Source organism: Schistocerca piceifrons, chromosome 4 (genome assembly GCF_021461385.2).
Source record: "Schistocerca piceifrons isolate TAMUIC-IGC-003096 chromosome 4, iqSchPice1.1, whole genome shotgun sequence".
NCBI lineage: Eukaryota > Metazoa > Arthropoda > Insecta > Orthoptera > Acrididae > Schistocerca > Schistocerca piceifrons.
The window spans coordinates 429,314,015-429,333,356 of record NC_060141.1 but is presented as its reverse complement, the minus strand read 5'-3'; the positions used below and the strand labels follow the sequence as shown (position 1 = coordinate 429,333,356).

The 19,342-nt window shown below is 41.5% G+C and overlaps 2 protein-coding genes across 5 annotated transcripts in view; one reads left to right on the top strand and one right to left on the bottom strand.

Annotated features, from left to right (window-relative positions):
• The window catches only part of LOC124795896, a 164,038-nt gene extending 155,923 nt beyond the window's left edge, over positions 1–8,115 (top strand). The window contains exon 6 of the mRNA XM_047259976.1: positions 6,336–8,115. Coding sequence (XP_047115932.1) covers positions 6,336–6,507 — 172 coding nt within the window. The 3' untranslated portion in view covers positions 6,508–8,115. The remainder of the gene's footprint in view (positions 1–6,335) is intronic.
• LOC124796440 (mediator of RNA polymerase II transcription subunit 15-like) overlaps positions 6,205–19,342 on the bottom strand; it is a 76,355-nt gene continuing 63,217 nt past the window's right edge. For 3 of the 4 annotated variants that reach the window (XM_047260640.1, XM_047260637.1, XM_047260638.1), the window contains one exon: positions 6,205–6,510. The gene's annotated coding sequence lies outside the window, so the exon portion shown is untranslated. Of the gene's footprint in view, positions 6,511–14,005; positions 14,135–19,342 lie in introns of all 4 variants that reach the window. The other variant, XM_047260639.1, reaches the window with a different exon arrangement.

The following is a 19,342-nucleotide window of genomic DNA, read 5'->3' as shown; positions in this document are numbered from 1 at the left end:
ACTATCCCCTGAACCTAGTCCGCAAACGATTCTCCCGTGTCATTTCTCCTTACACCCCCAATCCTCCCACCACCCTGAAGAACCAGCGACACAGGAGTTCCTCCTCATCACCAAATACCACCCTGGACTGGAACAACTAAACCATGTCCTTCACGAGGGCTTTGATTACCTATTATCAGGCCCTAAAATGACTGACATCCTACCACAGATCCTTCCCATGCCTTGTAACATGGTGTTCTCACACCCACCCAACCTCCACAACATCCTAGTCCATCCGTATGTAACTCCCAGTCCCATCCACTAACCCAAAGGATCATACCAATGAGGAAGATCCAGATTCACAGCATGCCCAATCCACCCATGCACCCACCCAGTGCTTCCCATTCCAATACTGTCACAGGTTTATATTCTACCCCATCAGGGGCCGTGCCACGTATGAAAGCAGCCATGTCATTTACCAGCTCTGCTACAATCATTGCACAAATCAAACAATGGAAAACCCAGGAAGGAATGTAACAATATTGTGAATAGGATAGTTGCCACTCAGCAAATAGTGGAGATGCTGAGTCGCAGATAGGCACAACAAAAAAGACTGTCAAAAATAATAGCTTTCAGCCAGTAAGGCCTTCATCAGAGTTAGATGTCGAACACACACATACACACTCGCGCAAATACAACTCACACACACGACTGCAGTCTCAGGCAACTGAGGTCACACTACAAGCAGCAGCACCGGTGCATGATGAGAACGGTGAGTGGATGAGGGTAAGGAGAAGGCTGGGGTGGGGAGGGCAAGTGATAGTAGGGTAGGCATGGCGGACAATGATGTGCTGTTGGGGAGCACAGAGGGACGAGGTGGAAAGAGGGTAGGGCAGCTATGTCCAGTTGGTTACTTAGACAGAGGAAACGGAGATGTGCGGGGGGGGGGGGGGGGGGGGGGGGAAGAGTGATAATAGGAAAGGAGAGAAATAAGAAGACTGGGTGCAATGGATTAATGAGGGCTGTGTAGAGCTGGAATGGTGACAGAAGGGGCTGGATGGGAGAGGACAATGACTAACCAAGGTTGAGGCCAGGAAAGTTATGGGGACGTAGGATATATTGCAGGAAAGTTCCCACCTGCGCAATTCAGAGAAGCTGGAGTTGGTGGGAAGGATCCATATGGCACAGGCTGTGAAGCAGTCACTGAAATGAAGGATGTCATGTTTGGCAACACGCTCAGCAACAGGGTGGTCCCTTGTTTCTTGGCCACAGTTTCTCGGCGGCCGTTCATGGGGAATGACAGCTTGTTGGTTGTCATGCCCACATAGCACAGTAGTTGCATCTTGGCTTGTAGATCACATGACTGGTTTCACAGGAAGCCCTGCCTTTGATGGGATGTGTGCTGTTTCTGACTGGACTCTAGTAGGTGGTGGTGGTGGTGGGAGGATGTTTAGCACAGATCTTGCATCTAGGTCTATTACAGGGGTGTGAGCCATGGGGTAAGGGGTTAGGAGCAGGTGTTGTCTAAGGATGGATGAGTATATTGTGCAAGTTTGGTGGACAGAAGAATGCCACTGTTGGAGGGGTGGGAAGGTTAGTGGGCAGGACGTTTCTCATTGCAGGGCACGACAAGAGATAGTCAAAACCATGGTGGAGGATATAATTCAGTTACTCCAATCCTGGATGGTATTGAGTTACAAGGGGAATGCTCCTCTGTGGCCACATGGTGGGACTTTGGGAGCTGGTGGGACACTGGAAAGATATGGCACAGGAGATTTGTTTTTGTACAAGGTTGGGAGGGTAGATACAGTTTGTGAAGGCTTCAGAGAGACCCTCAGTATATTGCTAAATTACATGCTCTGCCAGGGTTTCGACTAGCTTTCGTCATGCCCTGAAATGAAGAATGTCTTGCCCACTATCCTTCATACTGAAATATGGCATCCCGGCTAAGACATAAGTTGAAAATATGGTCACTATTTTTTTATTTACTTAAATTTGTCATATTTCGTGAAGTGCCTTTTCCATTAGACGTTTGCAAGGCGATATTAGTCTTGGATTCAGTTGTCTACGTATGATTCCACAATGCATCTTTGTCGGCTGCAGAAAAGACGTGGTTCAACGTGTTTGCCTCATTTTGGTGTTTCAAATACCATTTCTTCAAATGTAAATCTCTTTTTTATAGTTAATACAAAAAAAATAGTAACATAATTCAAAATTATTTATGACGGCGACCTTCACATTCTTCTTCCGTCAACACACACCAAGAGTTCACTGCCGACTGACTATAGTCAAAGACGACTCCAACGTCAAAGATATTTTACACAACACACAAGCTTCCACTTGTAATCAGTCTCTTTGCTATTCTTCGATACATTTACTAATCGTAATCAATATGCTTTCACTCTCAAAAACAGAAGTAAATTAACATATAATAAGACAAATTATAATAAATTCTGACAAAAAATATAAGAAAACATTTACAATTCGGTACCAACAAATACGGTAAAAAAATAACATCTCCCAGATCCATTACAATACCCCTCTCACAGTGGTATTCTGCCGTCCACCGAAACTACACAATATACTCGTCCATCCCTGCAAAACCCTTGCTCCCAGTCTCTTACCTCATGGCTCATATCCCTGTATAGAGCTATAAGCAAGACCTGTCCCATACAGCCTCCCATCACCACCTTCTCCAGTCCGGTCACTAACATCACCTATTCCATCAAATGCAGGGCTACCTGTGAAAACAAGTCACATAATCTACAAACTAAGCTGCAACCACTGTGTTGCATTCTATGCGGGCATGACAACCAACAAGCTGTCTTTCCTCATGAACGGCCGCCGACAAACTGTGGCCTAGAAACGAATAGACCACCCTGTCACTGAGTAAGCTGTCAAACATGACTTTCCTTTTCCAATATTGTAATCATTGCACAGCTTTTTGTATTAGTATGGCTACCTGCCTGTCCACCAGGATAAATGGCCACCACCAAACTCTGGTCAGGAACAACGTACATCACCCTGTGGCATAACATGCAGCTGAACATGTTGTTGATGTCGTCGTCTCAGTCCTGAGACTCGTTTGATACAGCTCTCCATGCTTCTCTATCCTGTGCAAGCTGCTTCATCTCCCAGTACGTACTGCAGCCTAACATCATCCTGAATCTGCTTAGTGTATTCATTTCTTGGTCTCCCTCTACGATTTTTACCCTCCACACTGCCCTCCAATGCTAACTTTGTGATCCCTTGATGCCTCAGAACATGTCCTGCCAACCGGTCCCTTCTTCTTGTCAATTTGTGCCACAAACTCCTCTTCTCCCCAATTCTATTCAATACCTCCTCATTAGTTATATGATCTACCCATCTAATCTTCAGCATTCTTCTGTAGCACCACATTTCGAAAGCAGCTGAACATAATGTGCTTGATTTCAGTGGCTGCTTCACTACCTGAGCCATCTGGATCCTCCCCTCCACCACTAGCTTTTCTAAACTGCGTAGATGGGAGTTATCCTTACAATGCATTTGTCCGCTCCAATAATTATCCCGGTCTCAGTCAACAGTAACATACTGTCCCCACACCTTCCACCCAACAGTTTCTCCCCCCCCCCCCCCCCCCCCCCCCCCCCCCCCCCCCCCCCCCCCCCACCCCCCCCCCCCCCCCCCCCCCCCCCCCCCCCCCCCCCCCCCCCCCCCCCCCCCCCCCCCCCCCCCCTCTGTTCTATCACCTACTCCCCATTCTGTCTCCTACACTTTGTTTGCCACCCTCTGCCAATGCACCTACCCATCTTTCCACGCTACCTCTCCTTTTTTCTCCCCTCCCTGCCCCACAACCCCTTGACACTGCACCTGTTGGTATTCTAGTCCCTGCACCCTCTGCCAGACAGCACTCCTCTTCCCTACCAGTACACTGCTGTCTCTTCCCCTTCCCCACCCCTCCAGATTCCTACTACTATCCCATGTGATAGTTGCATTCTTGCCTGAACTACTTGAGTTGGCGGTCATGTGTGTGTGAAGTGTGCTTGTTTTCATGAATGAATGGTGTGTGTTTCTCTTTTTTCCAATGAAGAGTGTGGCCGAAAGCTTATGTGTAAGTGTATTTTAGTTGTGCCTGTCTGCAACTTAACCTTATGATAAGTAGCAATTTCTTTTACTACAATCTTGTTATAGCTTCAGGTGTAAGGTTTTTTATGTCCCTAAAAAATTAAATATTCATGATTAAATATTCATTTCCAATCATTTAGTTCCTATCTCAGATTGCAGGTACCCAATTCAGAATCTTTTAAAATCAGTATATTTTTACTCTGGAGATTTGAGCACATTATATTTTGGCAAAAAATTTTTACTGGATTAAAATAAGTTTAGACTGCAATAATATTTTATTAATGTCTGGTTTTGACATTATGTAGAAATCATCTTCAGAAAATGAGCACTGTAAGAACAAAAATAGCACAGTTAACAGAAGGCTTGGTGAGTATGGTGTCAGGAAAGCATAAAGAGTGGCAAGGTAGCATTTATCCATCTTGGCAACATGATGATAAATGGCTGACTGATGACTGCAGAGCCATGGGTTAAATAGTGTGCAAATTTCACACCAAAAACAGATTACATCAGCCTCATCCAGTGGTTAATGCTTTAGAAAATGTGATGTATTGATGTTACACAGAATTTACAAAATAAGTTATTGTAACGTAGGTACGAATATGCGGTCCTACATTTTCCCAACATACTTCAAATTTATAGAATTTTCCCTGTCCAGCCAGGTCATGCCTTAAATTCTCCACAATATTTCAGCAAACATACACATTGCCACCTTCAGATGATCCTTGAGTACTGTGCTGATCCTCTTGGCATACTATGCATCCTGACCATTACCTCCTCCACCAACTCACTACACTCGCTGTCTTTGTGGCCACTGCAGTGGATGGTGGCTGTGTGGGGGAAGCGGCGCCTCAGTCTGCACTCTGGCCTGCAGTGCCCATGCTACCATTATAGGGCACAGATGCAACCATCTTGGAATGCCTCTCCCTTTCCAGATTGAGTGCAGGGCTCCACACCTGACTTAGTTGTAGTCCACTACCTTTATTGATTAGAGCATTTTTCAGTCTGATTTCAATGGCTTCTTTAATTACGCAGTCCCAGGAGGAGGAGGAGGAGGAGGAGGAGGAGGATGAGGATGATTGCACCCGTGCCTGACAGCAGTAGTATCGGTAACAGCTAGCATAAACAAGATGCTGGGAGGAGCAACATAGTATTCATCAGGGACCACCTGACGACGGCAGTGTGTGTTTGCTAAAATACTGTTGAGAAATTACGATGTGGCCTGGCTGGACACCTAAGAAATGTATAAATTAGGTATGCATATACAACTACGTAAATATATCTAAAAACAAAGATGATGTGACTTACCAAACGAAAGTGCTGGCAGGTTGATAGACACACAAAAAAACAAACAAACAGACATGTCTGCTTGTGCCTGTGTATGTGTGGTTGGATATGGGTGTGCGTGCGAGTGTATACCTGTCCTTTTTTTCCCCCCTAAGGTAAGTCTTTCCGCTCCCGGGATTGGAATGACTCCTTACTCTCTCCCTTAAAACCCACATCCTTTCGTCTTTCCCTCTCCTTCCCTCTTTCCTGATGAAGCAACCGTTGGTTGCGAAAGCTTGAATTTTGTGTGTATGTTTGTGTTTGTTTGTGTGTCTATCGACCTGCCAGCGCTTTCGTTTGGTAAGTCACATCATCTTTGTTTTTAGATAACTACATAAATAGTTATAGGTCAGACAAGTAGTCTTTTTTATGTTAGAATTACTGAGCTTACAGATTAAAAGATGATGAAATGCCACCTAGCAGCACTGGTATGAGTTACAAAGACATTCATAGTACCTTCCAGCCAATAAGCAAAAGAACAAGAAAAAAAATTATTATTATATACATGCTGGCATAACAAGATGTGCAACTACCAAATAATTACATTAAATTATGAGAATAATAAAATATTTAGATATCACTGTATAACTGCTAAACAATGCCCTCTAGTATTACTTTAAGCAATACTGTTGTCAAGGTAACAGAGGCCAAGATGGCAGTTCTAAGAAATCAGAAAAAACACATTTATGTATTAAAATATTAATGTTAAATGTAAGTAATATATCACCAACTGTTCATGAGCTGCAACATGGCAGACTGTGTAATAAATCATAATAAAATGTGTAATAAATCATAATCTGATTTATAGCTCAGCTTTTATTTTTGTATAAAGATATCAATTTTAATACAAAAACCCCCAGTCTCCAGTTCTTTATTTTACATTAAAATATATAAAGCAGCATGATTAATTGTGATAATCTAAATAACAGGTATCCTGATTTGAGCTGCCCAGCAGTTGTGAATGTACTGGTGTTGCTACTTGTGGGATCTTGTGCTTCAAACCTGATGGGATGCATTCTAGCTGCCTGGCTGCTGCCCCTGCATTGGGGCAGATATAGAAGTCATGGTTACCTGCCAGTAGCCAGTCGGCCTCCAAGCTGACACCTGAAATGAAATGAAGTATCAACATGCTAAAAATAGACAGTAACATTGTACCAAAAGCTATTCCTGAAGAATGAAAATGATTTGATGGACTTTTTAGATAATTTTTATGGTGAAATTTATAAAATACAGAATTACCACTAGACGTTGCATGGAGATCTCTCCAGGATGTAAATGCTATGTGTCTCACAGGATTACATGTGCAGCTTGTAACAAATATTACTTCCCTTTTAATACCCTGTAGACAAGTAGTTTGGTAAGTGTTAAAACATCTGTGTTTACCGATGTCAATGGACAACATTACATAATTTTATATTAACTGGTAATCGTGCCCATATTAGAATTTCATGAATGTCCATCTATAATGTTACAAATTGTCCTTAAAATACAGCAGAGTCCCGCTAACCCGAACCCCGATAATCCAAATGTTCGGTTAACCCGAACGTTCGGTAAATCTAAACTTGAGAAATGTTAATCTAAGTACAGAAAACTGTGTGGTAAACTACTGTACATACACAGTATTTTAATTCACACAGTACAGTAAACGTGTATTAGACAAATTGGCAAGAAAACATTAGTTTTAAACAATTCACAACAATGAAAGAAAAGCTGTCAAACTTACTAAAATACAGTGGATATTTTATCCCTACTTTTTAGACGACAAAAACAGCCATTGTTTTTCAGTGTAATGAAGACAGTGTGCTATATGACGCATAGTTGTGCCATTGTCTCAAATATCAAATCAGCAGGTGTAGCAGTTGGCTGTTGCTCCGAATAATGTAGCACGGGGTCAAAGGCTTCTGCTGCATCACTTTGTGGCACCAGCTCTCCTTTGTCGCTTTCAGGTTCATTATCACTTCCGCCACAGCAGTCCCCTTCTTCCTAGTCTTGAGTCACAGCAGTGTCTGTCAGGTTTTCCACACGTGCCCCATCCACTGCATCCACTCATCTACATCTTCTTCATTAGCTTCATCACATCCAGGGATTGTCTATCATTTGTAGTAGCTTCACTCAGTTGTTCTATCAATTAGAAGTGATTGCTTTACCAACACCCAGTTCTGTTGCCAGTTTAGATACATTCTCATCACTGTCTATCTGTTTAAAAGCATTCAGTTTTTCTTTGAGAAATAACGTTGTATGTTTCCGTTTATTCATGACTAAAATACATACACCACTACACCTGAACGAATACAATACAACTGTTGTGTGTGCCAGCAATTGATATCTAACATAACCAAGTGCTTTGCAAGCCAACTGACAGTGCACTGACCCAGAATGCTAAAAAGGTTTCAACAACGCACAACAACAAGGGCAGGGAGTGAGAGTGGGCCATTGTTCCCAAACTTGTTCCCATTAGTTACCATGGTGTACCTACTTATCTGCTTGGTATACTTCATTCTAGAAACTCGTCACCGTAATTCCTGCTAGTCCGAACAAATTGATAATCTGAACAAGGTCCGCTCCGAATGAGTTTGGATTAACAGGACTCTACTGTACCAGAAAAACATAGATACCAAAATAGAATATGTAATTCACAACAAAAATTTCTCTTTTTACATGACTTAATGCATAAAAAATTTTAATGTTGTAATTGAATTTGCCAATCTGTTGCTATATATAAAAACAAAGATGAGGTGACTTACCGAACAAAAGCGCTGGCAGGTCGATTGACACACAAACATACACACAAAATTCAAGCTTTCGCAACAAACTGTTGCCTCATCAGGAAAGAGGGAAGGAGAGGGGAAGACGAAAGGAAGTGGGTTTTAAGGGAGAGGGTAAGCAGTCATTCCAATCCCGGGAGCGGAAAGACTTACCTTAGGGGGAAAAAAGGACAGGTATACACTCGCACACACGCACATATCCATCCACACATACAGACACAAGCAGACATATGTGTCTTCCCTCTTTCCTGATGAGGCAACAGTTTGTTGCGAAAGCTTGAATTTTGTGTGTATGTTTGTGTTTGTTTGTGTGTCTATCGACCTGCCAGCGCTTTTGTTCGGTAAGTCACCTCATCTTTGTTTTTATATATAATTTTTCCCACGTGGAATGTTTCCTTCCATTATATATATATATAGATATGTGTGTGTGTGTGTGTGTGTGTGTGTGTGTGTGTGTGTGTTAGAATCTCTATGCTGGGAAGCATTTACATATGCATTTTTTAAATTTTATGTACATTATGAAAAAGCTACTGACAATTTGTATAAAATACAACCGTTATATTCTTTCGTATTGTAAAGAATTAATACAGCCATTATACAATATGTATTTACTCATTTACTTATTGGAGAAGAAGTATTTCTGAAAGTATTGCTTCTGTCTGCTTTCTGGAGGGTGTATTTCTCTTTCAAGTACAGAGGCACGGAATTTCCTTGAGGGTGATACAGAAGCCAACCAAATGAATATAAGAAGATTAATAGTTCTGTTGAAGCTGGTGAGTGATAGCTTCATATTGTCATCAACATTACTTCACATATTTTTATAAGAGAACACTGTGTAGCCTCAATATAACACACACAACTTTTTAGTTACAAGTTACTAGTAAAGTCATCTAATCAACACCGAAACACAAAGTCTCCCATGAGGGGGAAAAATACAGGGATCAGACTACAGGAGCAAGAGTTTAGTCATTTATTTGGTAGAACTGGGTGTAGAGGTATACAACGGGGATAATCTATAATATGGAAGGTTGAACAAAGAATATTGCTGCCATGAGAGATGACTGATCTAATTTCATTAACTCATTAGGGCCAAGGTTTTTTTTCTACTTGAGAAATTAATTTTTTGTCTCAGTTTCTGAGTCTCTGCCACTAACATTTTTTGACAATGAGGATTTTTCTGGAGATATTTTACAGTCCTTTTTGTTTTGCATGCTCCACTTTTGGGACAATGGTCTTTTTCACAAGTGGCATTAATTGGCAAAATAAGTGTACATGCTGGACACTCACCAACAGACTGACAAATGAACTATACGCTTTGAATGTCCAACTATTACATACTGACATTGAAATTAGCATTCCAATTACCAGGCATGGACTGACTGCAGTTATGGGTGCAACACCTACTTATGGTCATGTATATTACTAAAATTACAACTTTTTGAAATATAGAATTAGTAGCTATATTTTAGTTATTAACATAAAAGACAGAAATAATAAAAGATAAAAATGGCAATGAAGTAAGTTTGTTTCCCTAAAAGCTGCATAACTAGAAAGTGACAAAATAATAGGTACTACTTTATGAGAGTGACACTTTAATGTCAACAGGTATTCTCAATGTTTGATAGAAATTTTCAAGGAGATGAAGTTTTCTGATTGGAAAAGTTAACGAAACACAGTCATTTAAGTAAAAGCACATATTCCTGAAAACAGAAAAATTTGGGCTGCAGAACTGTAACACAATTTTGGAAGTATCATTTTAACATAGGATATTCAGGAACACAAATTTAAATCCGAGTACAAATGTCTTGAAACATTAAGTGCCCAGGAAAAACAGGACGCTTACTTGAAAGAGGAGAACAAGGGCTTTCAAATAAGCTGTTTCAATCTAAAAACAATTTTCAATATACTTGAATTTTGACATCATGAACATTTCTTAAAACAAAATTTTTCCACAAGAACTAAACAAACAACTGTCATCAGCAGTCAGTAAATTACACAGTGAATAAAGAATTTTAGTGAAATACTGGCGGAAAACAAATTAGTTGCTTTGGGTAGCTATTGTATACATACCACTAATGAAAAGAGATCAGAAAAGTAAAAAATAATAGTGTTATCAAGTTCAGAATAAGGATAGGTATGTTAAGCCCACCTTGCTCTGTTAGATACCACATACAGCAGAACCTATCACTTATGCTGTTTGAAAAATATACGACTTGTAATTAAACAGAATAATGTTATCCTCTGATGCGTGTATGTATTAACTGTCATTCTGGCTGTCAACAAGGGCCAATAATGATAAACTAACATTTTACTTTACTACTGAAAATGTAATAATTATGCACTTTTAACACTTTGCAACAACCTTCTTACACATGTTTCAATAAGCATTGTGGACAATACCACAGGCAATCTGTGTTAAGCAATCGCTATATAAATGTCACACAGTCAGTCTATAGCAAGATACCACAGAACACAGTCAAATGTATCTCATCAGCCATTTATTAAAGTTCTGCAATAGCGTTATATATGGTCATTTGTTTAAAGTTTTTTAGCAGACATTAATTCTATGTGGACCATGTACTACTACCAATTATTTTTGTTATTTAGACTCACTAAAGTCTCTGTGGTTTACTGATCTGTCTTATTACAAGTATGACCTTCAATAAATAAATGGTGATCATTATCAAATTGGGAGAGTGATAAGTATGCATAAAATTGAAAATCTATTGTAATGGTGTTATGTAAATTTATTTGAAGTCCACTCAAAGACCTAGTAACAATCAACTGGACAACGAGAGAAGACAACTTCTAATGTATCATTCAAGCACGTCAATAAACTTACACAATGAAGTATCTTGTGAAGTACAGTAATGCATAGGCCTGAGACATCCAGTAATAAGCCTGCACATATCACTTACTGTCTTGTTGACTTTTTCGACATGGGCACACCTGTCCCAGACAGAGCAGATGAACAGTGCTGTTATGTATTCACACAACACTGGACAACTGACTCCAAATAGTACTGCCTCTTCCACTCCATCCCCTATGAGGGTGATTCAAATGAATACCTTAAAAGTGCCATAAAATATCGAAAATTTGTGTAATGGAGTTGGTAGATGGCAGTAGTGTTCCTTAAGATTCAGAAAGCAACCCGACAGGTGGCAGAAAGGTGTTACAAAGCAGGAAAAGCAGCAGCATCCACAATAAGACGGCTTTGCCATTGTCAACATGCACTATGATTGAGCAGCGATCTGTAAAGTGTAGCGAAGGTGTCAAACCAATTGAAATTCATCACAGAATGAGAGCACAGTACAGTGATTCCTGTTTGTAGTTGTGGCAGGTGTGAGTGGTGAAGGAAATTTAAAAGCAGTGTAACTTTTGCAGAGAATGCCCTAAGACCAGGACAGCCTCACCACGTAGTGACGGATGAGAACACAGCATTAGTGGAGGAGCTTGTAAAGATGAACAGACATGTAACTCTGAATGAAACAGCCACAAGAGTGAAGATCAGTATTGGTTTGGTGCAGAATACTGTTCACTATGTACTGCATTTCAATAAGGTTTCTGCAAGAATGGGGACTTGGGTCCATGACCACCAACCAGAAACTGAAAGGTCAAGCAAGGAATAACGCCACAGCTCATCGATGAAACCCAAAAGATTCCCCACTCAACCATCTGTTGGAAAAGTCATTCTCATTTCCTTCAGGAGTACAAATGGAGTAATTCTGGAGCATTACATAGACAGGGAAGTGGCAGTAACGAGTACTTCTCATTCAGGCAAGCTGGAAAATCAATTTCGTCCTGCAGTCAGGAGTAAAAGATGAGGACTTCTGACTTCAGGGTACTGCTACAGCACGACAATGCCAGACCGCACACAGCCTGTGTGACAGTTGAAACTATTCAGGAAATTAAATTTGCATATCAGGTACAACCACCTCATTTCTCACACCTCACTCCTATTGACTCATCTGTTCAGGGCACTCAAAGAAGTAGCATGAGGCAGGCACTCCAAAAATACGAAGAGGTGAAAACCATGGTGTACGACTGGCCATATACGCTACCAAAACAATTCTTTCATCTTAGTGTCTGTGCACTTTCAAAGTGGTGGAATACATGCATTCAACACCAGGGGCACTACATTGAAAAATGAGAGGCAAGTTTTTTGTTCATTGTCACAATTAAAGATACTATAGCAGTTTTAAGGTTTTTGTTTGAATCACATTCCTACATTCGTAATCTGCAAGCCACTATATGATGCGTGGGAGATTGTACCCTGTACCACTACTAACCATTCCGATTCCTGTTCCACTTGCAAATGGAGAGGTGAAATGATGACTATGTGCCGCTGTATGAGCCCTAAATTCTATATTATGTGTTGGTGGTGCTTAAAGTGTCTTTTGGTCGCAGTAGAATCATTCTCCAGTCGGCAACAAATGCTATTTCTGTAAATTTGCTCAATAGTGTTTTGAGAAATCATTATCTACCATCCAAAGTTTCCCCACTTGAGTACATAAAGCATCTCTGTAATATTCATGTGTTGATCAAATCTACCGGTAACAAATCTAGCAGCATTCCTTTGAATTTTTTCGATGTCATCCTTTGGTAGGATATGGTGGGGATCTTAAACAGTCTAGCAGTACTGTAGAGTGGGTTGTACAAATGCTCTATACACTGTCTTCTTTATACAGGGTGAACATGAATGAAACCAAAAAACTGTATGGACTGGTTCCTTACTGGAAATGGAGGAGAAGTGATCCTATGAACATGTATCCTGAAATGGTTGGTGTGCATGCAACAACAAATCATCCTGGAACACAGTACAGATATGCATCACACCCATATCACAACATATGTTCGAAGTGGCCTCCACGGGATGCAAGGCACATGTTCACACATACCTGTCATGCAGGATACACACAATCGTATTCAGCTCACATCATGTTGGCGGGCCACTTGCCTGGAGTTTGTACTTGGGTTCTTCTCAGTACCCTGTAAACCCAGTCCTCCAAATTTAGTGTGAACCCATGATCACACAACCATTCAAAAAAGGCTTGAAATGTTGTGTAATGTGGTTGGTGTCTGTGGGAGAACTTGTTTTGCTATAGCTACACTGCCTCTCAACAGTTTCCACCAGCTTGGCTGCACACAAACACAATTTAGGCTTGTTCCCAACATGAATACCAGACCATTCTGCTGATTACAGTACGCTGCACCAACCACACAGCATGTAACACACAAGTAACACATGACACATGGTCACAGCAACTTTCATTTGTCAGGGCCATCTACCATGGCAATGATGCATTTCCGGACACTTGTTCATAGGAACTTTCTTCTCCATTTCCAGTCAGGAATACGTCTTTGCAGTTTGTCACCTTCATTAATGTTCAGCCGGCAGATGGACTACATTTTCCTATAATTCTCCCAAAACCCAAAGTAAATCATTCATCTTTACTACTGTCAATCTTACACAGTCATTCTATTTCGTATAATTTTGCAACATTATGCTTCCATATTTGATTAGCATAACTGTGTCAAGCAGCACACCACTAATAGTATATCTGAACAATACAGGATTGTTTCTCCTATTCATCCGCATTACCATTTTCTTTTTTTTTTCCCCCCTCTACATTTAGAGCAAGCTGCCATTCATCAATTCTGTCTAAGTCCTCATGTATCCTTCTACAGTCTCTTAACAATGACACTTTCCAGTACTCTACAGTGTCATCAGCAAGCAGACTGCTGCTTACCGTAGCCATCAGATCATTTACGTATATAGAGAACAAGAGCTGTCTTATCACACCTCCCTGGGGCACTTCTGATAATACCCTTACCTCCATGAATACTTGCCATGCCGGACAATGTACTGGGTTTAATATTTAAGAAATCTTGTCTATTGCTTTCTGGAAATGTGGGATTGTAGAATCTGCCTGCTGCTCTCCATCAATAATTTGTAGGATATACTGCAAGAACAGAGCAAACAGAGTTTCTCATGCATTGGTAATACTTTACAAAATCTGTGCCAATTTGTGGAAATTTATTATATTCAAATCTAAAATATGCTGAATTCTTCACCAAACCTTCTTCTCTTCTTTAAGTCCTGTACATCTATCTCGATTAATTCTCTGAAAATAACAACATATTGACTAGAATTAACTCCGTTACGTGAAACAGTAAATAAGGGAAACTGTCAAGAACTTTCACTTTTCCCATTAGTCTTGCTTTTTGGGAAGAACCTAGGAAAGCATTCATTAATTCAGGTAAGAACCTCGGCACACAGAAGACAACTGAGATTCATTAAATATTCATTTTTTCACAGATGGGACCATGCAAGCCAAAATTCCTTGGTTGCTGGAATGAGTTGCTATGAACATCAAGAACTATATTATCAACAATTAAAATACTTTTTACAAACCGAGTTAATGTCAATATTTAAAAAGGTAAGACATCAGAATGAAACACGCTAAACTGCAATACATTTCGTGCAAGATATAAGGCGTGTGGTAAACCTCAGATTTGATAATCCATGTTTGGCTACTCGCAGTTTTTGTTATTGCTGAAATCCCCTGAATGTGTAATCAACAGAGTAGTATACTTCTTTCTATATAGTGGGTTAAGGAAGTGGTATTTATCTGCAAATAATTTGCCTATCTATTTTTCACTGAGTAAATGCTGCAATTCATTTCAAATGAATTCTTGTAGTTAAATTGAGTTGAAGTTTCCTTTGCAGCTGCAAGACAGTGATGCTAACAAGCATGAAGGCAGACTCTGTGAATGTCCAGTGTGAATTGGCAAGTTACAGGTACATAATGAGTAAAACCATAAAAAAATCATGCCCACTTTCCCATTAAGTATACCTGAAGATCGAAGAATTAATCTTTAACCAAACAAACCAGATTTACTAGTGAATGTTCATTTTGTGATTGTGAGAAATTATCTGCAATTTTCTACTACAGCCAGGGAGTCATCTGCATGCTTCTTTTCTATTTTCCAATACATCCCTGACCTCTCCTTGTCGTAAGACATCTTTTCCTCTGTCAGCTACCTAGCATGGCCACCCCTCTCAAGAATCTTCTCTATCCACCTTTAAAATCGTTTCAGGAAGAAAGTGTCAATTTAAGATTGCCAGTTCTCCTCTTGCTTTTCTGGATCCAAAATATAAACAAACACAGATATTCATAGGACTCAATTCCCTGCACACACCCAATAGCACAACAAACAACCAAGATATCTACACCATGCCTCTCTCTCATATATAGACACACACACACACACACACACACACACACACACACACAAAGAAGATGTGACTTACCGAACGAAAGCGCTGGCAGGTTGATAGACACACAAACAAACACAAACATACACACAAAATTCAAGCTTTCACAACCAACGGTTGCTTCATCAGGAAAGAGGGAAGGAGAGGGAAAGACGAAAGGATGTGGGTTTTAAGGGAGAGGGTAAGGAGTCATTCCAATCCCGGGAGCAGAAAGACTTACCTTAGGGGGGGAAAAAAGGACAGGTATACACTCGCATACACACACACATCCATCCGCACACACACAGACACAAGCAGACATTTGTCTGCCTTTACAGAAACCCCACTCACTGAATGGAGCATTATATGGCTCAGGATGGCAGGTAGTGAAAGATAGGCATTGTCATTCCACCCACTGTTTTAGGGTATGAAAGGCAGGGTAGTAATTCTCAGATGCAGAGGTTTGAATGTAATGCTTGGCAAGACACACTGCAATTGTGTCTGGACTGGTATAAACAGCTCCACGTGTGGAAATCCCAGGTGCACCTGCAGGGGTCTGATATCCATAAAGGCATCTGAGCTTAGTCCAAACTTGGGAATGAGAGGTTTGTGTTCCAATGGTGGACACATAATGTTCCCAGCACTCCTGCTTCTGTCTGTTAATTAATTAACAAACACTGGCATGGAGCCATTTGAAGGCAATGAGATGCTCCACTGATGGGTGCTGCTTGTGACATTGGAGGGCCTGTCTACTATCTCCAATGGCAACAGCAATTCCGGCGAACACCAAGGCACTGTCCTCCACTGGGAGCGACCTGAGGAACACGGGATTGCCAATTCAGCTGCAGAAACAATGGTCTATATTGCCACACAATTGAGATCCAATGGTGGTAGCAGAGGCAAAAGCATCCTAGTCAGCCTTGGTAAGAGCCCATCAGGGCAAGCGTCCATGTGAGAGACGCTGGGGGAGGAACAAAAAGAGTGGAAACTTGTCACTACCACATAAGTCGTCGTGAGCTTTCCAGTGTATAGATGGTAGTAGGCCAGGAGTGCAAACAGAATCAATGGCCAAGTATGTGCCATGTGCCACATTGAAATAAGTGGGGGCACCTGTATATAGGAGGCAAAGGTCGACTTGACTTAGCAGATTCTCAACATCTTAACCACGGTCAGTAATCTTAGTTCCACCCCACAAATTGTTAAGGGCATTGAAATCATCCAAAAGTAAGAAAATTGGGGAGGAGGTGAGAGGGGGGAGGGGGGGGGGGGGAGGAGAGTTGAGAAATTAGTGCTGCCAATACATTTTTTGGTATGTCACCAGCTGGAAGAAGGCAGACATTGCAGAAGGTAATTACCTCCGTTGCCCTCACCCTGATGTCCACAGCTTCTAAGGGCATATAAGGGGCACAAGTTCACTACAGACAGAGGTACTGACATATGTACATACATATATACATACTCCACCTGACACGCTGTTACTGTCATTATGATTTCTGTAATACCCCTGATAGCCACGAAAGACCAGGATCCGCATTGCTGGAAACCGGGCTTCCTGAAGGGTAATGCAGTAAGCAGGTGTATTGCTTAAGAGCTATCATACCTCAGCCAGGTGTTGGACAAACTACCATAATTCCGCTGGAGGACAACACTTTCTGTAGTTTGGGAAGGCACGAAGTGACTAAGGAGCCAGTGCACACCTCGGGGTCACCTGCTGCCACCTATTGAGAGCTTGTGGTTTCTGCATCCATTGGTTACGAGGCTGACCAAATCTTGGTCCTCAGTGGATAATAAAATATCCACCTCATCCTCATAATTGGAGCCTGTCAGAACTGATGGTGTGGGGGTCACTAGGATCTCTTTCTTCTTTATAGGCTTATTCTTTTTCTCATCTCGCGTCTCTCTTGGTTCCTCTGGCTGGGAGGGCTTCTCTGAGTTTGTCTCCAGGAACCAACGATGATCGTTAAGCCCTATGATCAGCAGCTTGTGACTACTTCAGCCAATGGCTGGTATCTGGCTTCACAGCAACAAAAGCCTTGGAAGGTAGGGTCCCAATAGACCACTTCCATGTGAGGGGAGCCAGAGGAGGCTGCTGCTTCTATGGCTGAGGGTGGGGACCAATGTCCCCGATGGCTGGGGTGTGGGCCTTACTCCCGAAGTAGATGTTAGAGGAGCTATAGGAGGTGGTGTGCCCCCAACCATCAAGAGGGCATGTGTAGTCAGCAGCACTGGGAGTCCACTTTAAGAGGCACAGCTAACGGGAATGCCATTTTCATAAAGGGTTATCTCGTCTCAGCCATAGCATATGAGGAATTCGTTTTTCTCTCCTCTGTGTAGGTCGGCCTAACCAGGGTCTTATATTTCATTTATCTTCCTCTCTCTGATAAATGGTTAAGTCCGGCAAACGGGGGGAATGGTACTCTCCACCATTAGCACAAATGGGAAGGGGGACACAAGGAACATTCGTGTTTGATAGCTGTCCATATTCCCGACATGTGGGGCTGGCACTGCATGAAGAGGACATGTGCCCAAATTTCCAGCATTTGAAGTACCGCATAGGGGGAGGAATGTGGGGTTTAACATCACACTGGTAGACCATCACCTTGACCTTTTCAGGCAAGTGCCCTCAAAGGCCAAGATGAAGTTACTGGTTGAAACCCTGTTGTCCTTAGGCCACTACACATCCCTGATTAAGTGTACACCTTGTCGCTGTAGGTTGGCGTACAACTCGTCATAAGACTGCAAGAGGAGATCTTGATGGAATATAATCCCCTGGACCATGTTTAAGCTCTTATGGGTGGTACATCACTCAGCATGGCACAGGTGAGCAACACACATGACTGGGCAGGGGATGCTATTTTTATCAGGACTGACCCATTCCGCATTTTGGCCATTTCTGGCAGTTCCCCAAACTTGTCCTCTAAGTTCTTGATGAAAAACAGAGGCTTTGTTGTTACACAGGATTTCCCATCACACCTTGCACAAACTAAGTATTTAGGAGAATGATGGCCAAGTGCACCAATCTCGATTAACAGTTAACCATGGTCAAGTTGATATATAATCCTGTTCGATGCAAAATTTTAGTGCACCAACATCGATCTAAGTTAAATGAGGGACTTGACCATGTTATATTTAACCAGGGTTCTTTCCTGGTTTTCTAGACATAACCGCGGTTTTAGAAGCATACACTATTAAGATGGCGGCGTGTTTTGATGTTAATGGGTGGCATTGAGGAAGAACTGTTATACTTTGACGATTTAAATCGTGACCGAAACTGTGTTGGAGAGATTGTGGAAAGGGGAAACCCTTTTGAAGATCATGGTCACAGGAAGTTTGAAGAGAGATTTTGTCTGTCAAAAGAAACGGTGTGGTGGTTATTCAACCAAATTAATGATACGTTAGAATTTCCTACTGATCGGAATAACCCTATTTCACTGATGGACAGACTTTCGATTGCTTTAAGGGCATATGCAACAGGTGCATTCAACATTCTTACTGGGAACAACAGTAATGTACATTTTACAACAGCACAACGAATCATCAGTGATGTATCAGACATCATAGCATCAATTCTCCTCGCTTTATAAAATTTCCTACAATAGAAGAAGTGCGCTCTGCAATGTTTGGTTTTAGTCAGTTGGACCTATTTCCTGGCATTCTTGGTACCTTGGATTGTACCCACATAATAATTCAGTCTCCTGGAGGACATAATGCGGAACTTTACCGCAATAGGAAATCATATTTTTCCTTTAACTGTTAAACCATTAGTGATCACAATTTGTTAATAAGGGATATTGTCGCTCGATGGCTGGGCTCTGTGCATGACAATACCATATTTCTCGGTTGCGCTGGCAGAGCTCAATTTGAAAACAGAGAAATACCGCAAGGTCACTTATTGGGAGATAGTGGTTAGGCA